We start from the raw sequence: 12,186 nt of genomic DNA, 5'->3' as shown, positions 1-12,186 counted from the left end.
TTTCTTTTTTCTGTTGAACACAAAAGAAGTAATTTTGAAAAATGTTAGAAACTGGTAAACATTGACTTCCATAGTTTTTGTTTTTCCTACTATGAATGTCAGTGGTGTTTCTAAAACGTATCTGGTTTTCAGTTCAACAGAAAATGGAAACCCATAAAGTTATGGAAACACTTTGAGTGTGAGTAAATGATGAGTACAGTTTTATTGTTGGGTATATGATTACTTTAAAATCTTTATTAGTTTCGATATTTTTTTCAGTAATTTGCAATTGCATGTCAACTAGCTATCATTAGGGTATTACTAGCCTGCTTAATGTCTGCTACTATTTCATTTTGGTAACCAGTTAGTTAGTTCAAAAAAATTATTAATTACTAAAAACAACTTAATTAAATGTTAATTTGTTTTTCAATAAGTAATAAATCAGTAGTTATTTATTTAATTACTCAATACTTAATCTCTATAAATCTCAATGCTTTTACAACAGAAATTAAACACATTTAATAACTTAAATTTGAGTCAAACAGGGTCTTGTAGCTTTAATAAAAATGCAATATCTAAGAAAAGCATTATATATGTATCTAAACATGAAGTGTTTACGTGTATACACACACACACAATTACTCTGCTGCTCAGATTTTATATGATATATTGTCACCTTGGCAAATATGCTTTTTTAGAACAGTGCTGCAAAATATTTTCATTCATTCATTCATTTTCCTAGCCTTAGTCCCTTTTTTATCAGGGGTCACCACAGCAAGGGCAACTATTCTAGCATATGTTTTACACATCGGATGCCCTTCCAGCTGCAACCCATTACTGGAAAACACCCATACACTATTGCATTCACACACACAGTCATACACTACGGACAATTTTTGTTTTACCCAATTCACCTATAGCGCATGTCTTTGGACTGTGGGGGAAACCAGACTACCTAGTGGAAACCCATGTGAACACAGGGAGAACATGTAAATTCCACACATAGAAATGCCAACTGACCCAGCTGGGACTTGAACAAGTGACCACTGAGCACAATGTGCCAGCACAAAATATATTTGTATGACAAAAAAAAATTGCTCTGCTTCTCTAAAATGATTTGTACATAACTGTTGAATATATGTACATTAAGGCAAGTACATAATATGTAACTGTAATTAAATGACCTAAAAATGAAAAGTGACCCCCTATTATAGTAACTATTTACTTTGTAATTCATTACCCCCACTAGATATTCTATTGACTATAAGTTGATTTGGGAATATGCCAACTTATACTAACCCATAACCATATCAGTAAAGTAATACTCTCTCTAATGAGAGTGAGTTGGCATGCAGTTACAGTTACTTACAGTTAACAGCGACACTGTGTTTCGCATCATCACGCATCAACCCTTAGGCTTAAAAGACAGTTGTTGTTGTTGTTGTTTTCAAGAAAAAACATAACAATCAATTATTGTGTCAGTGTGTTTGTTGTTAGCCTAAGAATTTCAATGTATTATTAAGCTTTCAAAAGGAAAGAACTGTTTAAATGTTGCTTAAGTATCATTTTAAAGAATATTTGCTATGTTTTCCTGTGTCCTTTGTGTTAGAAAGTTATTGACTTTACTGCAGAAAAAAATGTCTTGAAGAAAAATTGAAAATATATTTTAAGAAAACTATCCATTTAACAGTAAATGTTGAAAAATAGATTGCGAACACCGCAAACAACCACAATTAAAAATGCAGTTGGAATGCTTCATATCTCAGAGTATTTTTATTTTATTCTTACTGTGAATCATCAAATGTGAGACCATCATGATGAATTGCTAAAATTAAACAGCATGGCTCAAAATCTATACATGAACTAAGAATTAACTACCAGCAAAATTACAAAAGGTGAACAATCCCTTTAAATTTGGCCCTAACCCTGACTCAAAAAGAGAATACCAGAAGTCAGAATTTGGCAAAGTCATACAGTGTACGCACAAAAAATAGCCAAACTTGAAATTTTGTCTTATATAATTAACCAAACTCTATAGGCACACAACATACTGTAAACCAACATATTTCTCAGACTTGAGAAAATGCACTGCTGAGGACATGGACATATATTGCCATTCCAGAATAAAAGACCTTCAAAGACTGATTGTTCCTTAGACTACATTGAATTTCATCCCAGTCCATACAATTTGTTTTTTACTCTGAGTAGGTACACGCAGTACAATGCATCTGAATGAATTTGTTCTCTGTACCATGTTTACAAGCTGTGACCTGTGCTAATGATGATTATTATGCCGATTGTTCTTATTATTGCTATTATAAATGACAACAACAAAATTACTTTTTGTCCACTTATTTCTATGACCACTCCTCTGAAAACAGATTATGTGTGTACCAAGGTAAATTCACAGCACTTGCAGCACACTAAACAGCACGCAAACACAAAATGGACCGTATATTTTTCCTCTCCAAATTTATGCTAAGAAACAAAGTGCAATGCTGGGGTTTTTCAAAGTGAATTGCTTACTGTCATTTGGTTTCAAATTCAAACAAAAACATTTAGGTACGTTTTGACCTTTTGCAGCCATAGAGGAAATGATGAAAGCATTTTCAGTTTCAAGGGAACAATTCCTTTAACGTTGTTTCAAATAAAATCAGCCTTGAAAGACTGACAGCTTGATTGGAAAATAGATTACTGATTACTATAGGGAATTAAGGCTGACAGAGGCCTGGTTCCAGAATCAAATCAACAAGGGAGCATCAAAAATAAGCAAGGTTGCTCTAGCCTTGATGCACATCTATTTTGACATATTGCTTTTTGTTGAATCAAATTAACCCTATGAGTCCATTGAACTTATATTAGGTTAAACTGACTTAAAACAGCTTGCGTGACTTAGAAAATTTAATTAGAACATGATTAACTTAGTTTAAGAAGTTACAATGAACTATTATGAAACATATGCTGTCATGACTAATTGATCATATAAGTGTTTGTGCATCAATGCTATTGGCAACACGGTGGCTCAGCGGTTAGCACTGTCACCTCATAGCAAGAAGGTTGCTGGTTCCAGTCTCTGCTGGGTCAGTTGGCATGAATGAATAAATGAATGAATGCTATGTTTATAACTACATCAGTCGCTGCATTTTTGAGAGTGCATCCCTCATTCATGTTTTAATACCTTTTATACTGCTCATCCAGTTTGCAGCATAATAGTGTCTGTAATAAAAAATGTCAGATTTTATAATATTATAGCTTGAGGCCAAGGAGCCTGAAATCCCTAAATTACTAAAAATCCCTCATTTCAGTTCACAGTGATTTTACAAAGTTCTGTTATAATGAATGAAGCTGTCACTGCACAACGAGTCTTTTATCATACTTGTATGGACACTGTATGTGTATTGGAGGATTTGTGAGAATGCAGAGATTATCAATAAACAAAAAACTCTGGCATTTTCAGCCACAGCTGAATTCAGACTCAAATTTATTTGACAGAGTATTGACACTTCTAATGAGAAATTATAATGACAATTTAGTTTGTTACTCTGAAGAAAGTGATCAGAAAATATTTATGACAGTAATAATGGCCTCATGACAATCATGACAGATTTATGACATATTGTCCTGGCATTGTCAAGCTGTCAAGTTGTGATGTATTCATGATCTCAAACTGTCACCTTTGCATTTAAAATGACCAAACTGAGCTAATGACACTTAATGACACTTGTCATAAGCATGCATAAAATCGCATGTCATGTTATTATTATACACGTATCATGGCATTCTTATGAATACCCCTTCAAGTAAAGTGTTACCCTTATTTCTTTTGCCTTTGCCATGATAACATTCATTCATTCATTCATTCATTTTCTTTTCGGCTAGGTCCCTTTATTAATCTGGGTTGCCACAGTGGAATGAACCGCCAGCTTATCCAGCATATGTTTTACGTAACAGATGCCCTTCCAGCTGCAACCCATCTCTGGGAAACATCCATACACTCTCATTCACACTTATACACTACGAACAATTTAGCCTACCCAATTCACCTGTACCACATGTCCTTGGACTGTGGGGGAAACTGGAGCACCCGGAGGAAACCCACGCAAAGGCATACAGTGTATGCACAACTTAGGGAAATAAAAGAAAATAGCCAAACTTAAAATTTTGTCTTATTTAATTAACCAAACTCTATAGGCACATGACATACTGTAAACCAACATACGTCTTGAGAAAACGCACTGCTGAGGACATGGACATATATTGCCATTCCAGAATAAAAGACCTTCAAAGACTGATTGTTCCTTAGACAACATTGAATTTCATCCTAGTCCATACAATTTGGTTTTTACTCTGAGTAGGTACACACAGTACAATGCATCTGAATGAATTTGTTCTCTGTACTCGGAGGAAACACCTGCAAACGCAGGGAGAACATGCAAACTCAGAAACGCAAACTGACCCAGCCAAGACTCGAACCCGTGACCTTCTTGCTGTGAGGCGACAGTACTACCCACTGCGCCACCAATATTAGTACTTAGGTTAACCAGGCAAGTTAATTAGGAAAGTCATTGGAAAACAGTTTTTTTTTCAGTAGCCAAAAAAAAAAAAAAATGCTGCAGAAACACACACACAAAACTTTTTTGACACAAATACAAATATGCATTGAACATGCATTACCAGTATCTTTTTACATTATATTATGGATAAATTTATTACATACATTAATGGCTTACATCGATAAACATGGAAATTAAACAACTCATAAAATACTTTTTGTAAACTCTATTCTATGATTGAATATCATTAGTCATAGTATATAAATTTGATTACAGTTTCCAGCTGACTCTATGTGACTGTGGATAGTTTGTTTGAATTGTGTAATTGTTTGGCAGAGAACTACCCCTGCTGTACCTTTTGCTTGTCACCAGAGGCTGTGAAGGACAAAAAGTCGGCCCATGTACAACAGGTTCTTTTGGCACTGAAAAAAAGCTGTTGATGCGGGATGTAACAGCTAATACAGGGGGCATCTCCTGTGGATCACAAAGTGACTCGTAGAAAACTCTTTCCTTCCATTCTGCTGGTGTTTCTGGTAATGATTTTCTATGAGTGGCAGACATTTTGGCTTCATTTAGAGGAACTGAAGCAAGCGCTTCCATAGACGACAGTGGGTTTTTGGGCTGTTCTACCCATGAAAACTGCCTGTTCAGCAAATCATGGGTCATTGGAGATGACAAGGAACGGCATCGGCTGAAACCCTACAGAGAATGAAAGATATACATTTACATTTATCAGTACTGGTAAAATAATTCCATATACACTGTTTAACGTAGTAGAGCCTTTTCAAATGAACAGACATTTCACACCGAAACTGTTAAAATGTTTTAGATCTTGAGTTTCTCAAAAGACCATTCACTCCAAACAAGATGATATCATGCACTAAGACTGCCCTCATCTGGACTGTGTCTGCAAATGCTTTTTAGAGACATAACGTTCAGTTTAGTTCAAAGGAGGTCAGTTTGATTGGCACAGGATCATTTTGGAGTCATAATTTGCACTCCTAACTTGCTGATTCTATCAAGACACTAGAAACTGCCAGCTTTAAAAACATTTTTAAAATATCAATGCATACAATTTAATTAATATAAAAAGTCAATAATATTATAATAAAAATAATCAAATGAAGTGTATATCACATTTTAATTGGATAAATGCAAAAATAAGTATATACAGACAAATGTGTGAGAGGTTTTGGTCCCACTTTATATTAAGTGGCCTTAACTACTATGTATTTGAATCAAAATATAAATACATTGTTCTTACTGTGTTCATAATGTATTGCAGAACACTTCTGGTGTTCCTAAATTGGGATAGGGACATTTTGGTGGTATGGGTAGGTTTAAGGGTGGGTTACAATGTAAGGGATGGTCAACAGTGTAGTTAAAGATGTAATTACAGAACATGTATTTATGCAATAAGTACATTTTAAGAAAATATTAATTTCAGTGTAAGTTCATATTAGTTTAAGACACTTGATATATAGTGGAACCAAGGTTTTTTTATCTTTTTCTATTTTAATAAATTAAATGAAACTTTAATATATTTTGAATTAACAAAACTTTCTCTAAATTATTCAAATGTTTAATCTTATGGAGGAATATTACTGATAAAAAACAGCTTTAAAGTGATTTGTCTTTGAAAATACATTTTTGTCTGAAATTATTATGCAATTTGCTTTGCCAGACCATACTGCTGACATCTAGTGTTGTCATTACAACATTTTAAGCTTTAGGGTTGAGTTGGGGAGTGAGGTTATTTCAGCACTTCTGGTTAGATCATATTGCAAAGCGGTCATAATAAGGCTTGTGCATTTCAAACATGGTGGAGCGAGAGCTATTTTTAAAATAAGCAATGTGCAAAGTTAAAAAAGCCACAGCCCCAAGTCTCTGCAAGCTACCCACAGCATATCAACAAGTGAAGAATAAAATCAGCCACACAGAATAAAGACTAGACCCGTTAAAGGCTACACTGGGTCTTTCTAGGACAAGTGGATGTAGAAAAAGGGTTTTGGTGAAATGTGGGAAAGATCAAAAAAGACAAACAAAGCAAAGAAAGATGGAACATTTTATTAAAGAGAAGGATCAGGCAGTGCAATAATTTTGAAATATCAAGAAAAGAAGAAACCAGAAAAGAATACAGTTCAGAATCATATTTGACTTGATACAAACGAATAAGCAAATTCTGTACACCCGTCTTTTTATCAGTATTTGAACAGCAGAGTCTGCTAAACACATTACAAATAATTTATAATTTACAAAACACATAATTATCATTAATATCTCTGAATTATATTTTAGGCTGGCCCGAGTTTCCAAAGAAAACAAAATAAAACATTGTTAAAAAATGTCTGATGTTGTCTAAAATACAACCTTGTTGAAATGCAATCTGTGAAAAAGTTCCAAACCTAATATCCAATGATATGGCTAAGGGGATAAATATTTTGTGTATTGCTCTGAAACTGAACCTAAATATTTCATGTAATGCTAGCACAGATTATTTCATTGGGAAAAGGGAACAGATTTGATATTTGCTATCACTCTCTTTCTAAAAAAAACAGTTTAAAAATAAATTCCACTTCCATTTGTATCACATGGAAAATTGTGAAGCTCATGAAATCAAGAGAATTAATCTAATCAAATCCCTTTATACCCTAAATTACAGAAATGTTTGCAAGTACTATGCATTGATCTCGAAAGAATCGAGCATTAACCTAGAAGCAACTATTTAAAGTCTTTTGATGACCAAGTAAATGAAAACATTTAATTGAAATCAATTAACACCATGTCATGACCATTTTAAAGCTCAATTAATGTTGCAAAATCATCGGTTTCCATTGCTTTCCTGTCATGTTTGACTTTTTGGCTGAAAACTTTGGTCTTGGGGCAACTGGTAATACAGATCGTGAAGCATATTGATTATTGTCAAGTGCAGAAGACCCTACAGAAACATTGTCACCAGAGCTACCAGGAGGCAGACGGGCACTGAAGATACCTTTGTTTCTAAGACCATCATATATATTTAGTTGTTTTCCATCAAACTGTTGTGGGGAAACAGCAGCAGTCTCATTTGATGTAGTCTGGCGGACAAACGGGTATGCAGCACTTACCTCTCCAGTGGCTTTAGATGGATATTGCTTATCTGCTTGTGAAATTTTGGAAGAACTATTTGCAGAAGTTGGTTTTGAGTCTTTAGGAGAAACTACTTCTTTAACCTCTGGTGTAAAGTTGTAGGTAAACAGGGAAGAATCCAGCTGGTAAGGCTGATGTTTCATGACATCCAGAACATTGAGATGTTTGGGGGGAGGATTTTTCTTCTCCTTGTTTACCTTCGGCTTTGTCTTTGGACTAGTCGCAGGTGGGGGTTGTTTAACTGCTGCAAGGGGATAAAAGGGTGATAAAATCGGATTGTAGGACACTGGAGGTGGTGCACGGATGTTAGAAGAGTACTTCCAGGTGCTTGGCATTGAAAGCGTTGGTGATGAGGGTCTGACCTTATTGGTTCGCACAGTCTCATTGTCCACTATGAATTTTTCCATACGGGTTTGTCTCCGTGCAAACAGTTCAGCTCCTTTTCCTTTAAGGTTCAGACCCTCAGATGCACCTGTTTCTGATGAATACTCCTGAGGAGAAGCTGATGGAGCCTTCGATGCCGGAAGGTATGTGTTAAGATGTTGGGGTGGGCAAGAAGCAACAGAGTTCTCTTCGCTTTGTGACTTTATCCATGGGTTTTTGGATTTGGAGGGACCAGCACGAAGTTTATGTGGTGTCTGATGTGGTTCTGGAGTCCAGGCTGCAGCAGGGTGCTGTTTAGTTTGGACCGCCTGCACCTGATTGTGCCCCATTGCTTGAGCTGAACTTGATGTCATTAGGTGGCTCGCTGAAATGGCATGACCCTCTGCAGACCAGGGAGGGTGAGCTGGGTTAATAACAGGTTTAGGTAGAACAGGTGGAGGGTTTTTCTGCTTGACTGTTGGAGCTTGCATAAAATTGCATGCTTCCGCGCCTAGACTGAGAAAGTCCTCCTCTTGAACGAACTCTGTTAAGGACTTTTCATCTCTTTTCTTTTGATGTAGAGGCCTTTCTTTCAAGTCTGACTTGTTTGCTCCTCTCCTTTTTGTTTCTGGCAGGATCCCTGTCTTAATAGCAGGAATGGCAATACGTTCATCACGAGAAGCAATGACGTCTGATGTGGGAGACCAAACATGTGGTGTTGTGTTTACCGGAACAGGAACCTTGAATATGTTTTCAGGTTTCTTAGATGTTGGACTTGAGACACCTCTAACGGGTGAAAAAGTTTTTTGGCCTTGATTATGACCGCCAAGGAAGGGTTTAGCAGTTCTGTTGGACACAAGGGGTTTGGGAACAGCCGAACCTTGGTATGGATCCAGACCATTCATGCTATTTGCTGATTGTTGCAACATCTGTTGCTGAAATGACTGCCCTTGATAATGCTGTTCTTGCCTTGCATAGAAATCTTGTGGAGGTTTACTTTCTTGAGGAGGAGGCATTACAATTTCCCTTTCTGTTTCCACAATTGCATCAACTGGTATGCCTTTTCGTCTCATTTCCTCATGTTCTGCAGAAATCTCATCCATCCTTTGACGCCTTTTGGCAAACATCAGGACTCCCTTGCCTTTCGTCTGTGGAAGATGCTCCATTGTTTCAAAGTTATTTAGTTTGTACTAAGAAATTCTGATGTAGGTCAAAGTAGGACGTTGGTTCTGAGCATTAAAATGTCTTTGATGACAGTGTAAGTCCTGACTTACTTTGTGGTGTAAAATGTCATTCTTGTCCTGAAATCTGTCATCTAGATATACTGTGGCTAACCAGTGTTACCTTCTGACCCTTTTGTCGACACGTCTTAAAAATCAACACCCTCTTGCTGTTGGCCGCAGTAAAAAGCAGTGTTATTTTTACATTCAGAGTTGACTTTTTCCCAGCTGTCTCACCAACTGTATCTCCGTTTTAGTCCTGTGAAAGAAAATTTAGAACAAGAAAAAATAGAAAACAGCATGAGAAAAGTAATTACACAACACAATACAGGCATTACTTTAAAATTTACCAGACTGTTCCATGCATTTGATTCAACATGATGCAGCATGTCATCATAATTCATCTTAAAAATTGTCATCTTATAATTAGTATGGTTAATGCATTCATTCTCTGTGGTTATAAATATGTGAATAACAATTAGTTTAAACTTTTGATAAGATATGTTACCAATAAGCATTTTCAATATTCTATTATATTTTACTATTACTGAAACAGTGTTTAGATATTTTAACATTTAAAGTGAATGAACACTGTGTTTTGTTAGCTTACAATGTTTTGTTTCTCTAAATATTCAAATTAAAATCATTAGCCAGCTATTAAAATGATTAAACTTCTCTTTTTTTCAGATACATGTTCATTGACATCAAAGCATTTATGACTGCATAATTTATATTAGAAAATAGCTTATCCATCATTATTTATCAAAAAAAAAAAAATCTATTATATATCTAACTTAAAGTGTATTCAAATATTGTTCTAAATAAGAAATAAGCATTAGGGAGTCTCTCAAATAATTGTGGAGAAAATTAGCACACTTACACTATAAATCCAGGCAATTTATCCTCACAGCTTTGCAAAATCAATCAATCAATAAATAAATAATTCTAATGGGCTTTGAGTTTCTAACAGTCAGCTTAGTCCAAGGCACCCTGGCTTACCGAAAGCTTTTTCAGGTGAACAAACATTGCGAGAGGTCATAAAACCCCTTGGCTAAAGTGGGTATCTGTGCAAACGCTGTCAGTGCTAACACTGCGGTTGAATGAGAGAGAGAGAGAGAGAGAGAGAGAGAGAGAGAGAGAGAGAGAGAGAGAGAGAGAGGTGGTGTCCACTATTTAATGTAGAGATCGTATGACAAATCTCTAGACACATGCTGGTGCCCATCAAACCAATGGCCCTAGGACTACTGCAGGGACACACTCTTACTTGGGCAGCTTTCAAATGCTGATTTAACATACTGCTTGCAACCTCCATCCATATTATAATTATTAAGAAACTATGATATTCTTAAGAAAATCACAAAAATCTAGTCACATTGCTTTTAAGTGTATATTAGAACAGCTCTGCAAGCACAGCCAACAACAAAACATAAGAATCCTTCTGTGGATTTGTGAGGACATTTATTTCTTGCATAGCAAAATTCAAGCATGTTATGCATATTGAGGGCATACTGTATATTGCCACTTCAGTCAAAACCTGTTTCCAGAATTGGTTAGTTATTTCTGTTCAGCCACTCTAACCGTCAAGACATGCTCATGCTTATGCAAGCAAGGCGCTTACACACCAGCCAAATAATAAAATATTAAGATAAAATCTCTTATTTTTAAATATAAAACTTCTTTGTTATTGTGATTGATTTTATTTTCTCCACAAATACTAGATATGCCATTGAGTATTTAAGGTTTTTCTGTTTATTTTATACTCCTTTTTATTAGATAACATCAGACAAGTGTAAAATATGACCATCAGAGAAGAGGTGAGGAAAAAGAAAAGCACAGACAGATACAAAGACAGACAGACTGAAGGACAGATTTGAAGAAGGTTTGTCTTACGTGCCTGTCTTGCTTGGTGTCTGCTGAGTCTGGTCTGCTCCGTCAAGGAGACTTTGCCCCTCCGCTCTGCCTGCTCAGCACCCCAAATTCCACTTGACACACAGGAGGTCCTTCACCTCTCCCTCCTCCTTCTCCTCCGTCCTCTGCCTGCAGCAGAAGAGCTGTCGTGCAGTTGACTGTTCAAATATGGGGAGGTACAGCAGGTACTATGATAAGAGTTCATATCTGTGTGGAAACGGAGAGTCGCCTTGTCATCCTAGAGAGGGCTTCAAATGTTGATGTCAGTGACTTGTCAAAAGATGTCAATAAACCCACCATTCAAGTGACCACAGAGAGACTTATGCTTTGAATAGCTTCTTATCTTTGACAACACTTTTCTATTTCTGCGCAACACAGCCATCCAATTACATAACTTGTTGTACATTGTAGTACATATTTTAAAAATGTAATTTATTACAGATTATGTGTACTGCTTATGGTCATAACATAGCAAAATGATGTTACATGTAGAAGATATAAAAGTAATAATGTCATTGATGTTACAGAGATGTTGCAGTATTTGAAATATTTACAAATATTCTTATTGAGCTGGGACTCTATAAATCAGTGAAGTTTTGCCCCAGATTCTTTTTTTATGTATACATTTTTCTGGATTAGTTATTTTATTTTATTTTATCAAAATGCATGTTCGTTTCCCAGAGATGAGTTGCTGCTGGAAGGACATCCGCTGCGTAAAACATGTGCTGGATAAGTTGGCGGTTCATACCGCTGTGGCGACCCCGGATTAATAAAGGTACTAAACCGAAAGGAAAATGAATGAATGAATGAAAATGCATGTTCGGTGACACGATGGCTCAGTGGTTAGCACTGTTACCTCACAGCAAGAAGGTCACTGGTTCGAGCCCCAGCTGGGTCAGTTGTCATTTCTGTGTGGAGTTAGCATGTTCTCCCCGTGTTGGTGTGGGTTTCTTCTGGGTGCTACGGTTTCCCCCACAGTCCAAAGACATGCGGTACAGGTTAATTGAATAAACTAAATTGGTCATAGTGTATGT

At 36.2% G+C, this 12,186-nt stretch overlaps 1 protein-coding gene across 1 annotated transcript; it reads right to left on the bottom strand.

Moving 5' to 3' along the window:
* Nucleotides 1-6,579: 6,579 nt before the first annotated feature.
* synpo2b (synaptopodin 2b) lies at nt 6,580-9,324 on the bottom strand. Its single transcript, XM_056459363.1, has one exon. It carries the CDS (start codon nt 9,188-9,190, stop codon nt 7,340-7,342), a length of 1,851 nt encoding a protein of 616 aa, XP_056315338.1. The 5' UTR covers nt 9,191-9,324; the 3' UTR covers nt 6,580-7,339.
* Between the last annotated feature and the right edge of the window lie 2,862 nt (nt 9,325-12,186).

The sequence above is a fragment of the Danio aesculapii genome, chromosome 1 (assembly GCF_903798145.1).
Source record: "Danio aesculapii chromosome 1, fDanAes4.1, whole genome shotgun sequence".
NCBI classification, from domain to species: Eukaryota; Metazoa; Chordata; class Actinopteri; order Cypriniformes; family Danionidae; genus Danio; species Danio aesculapii.
Note: the sequence above shows the minus strand (reverse complement) of the source record. Positions and strands in the feature narration are given on the sequence as shown.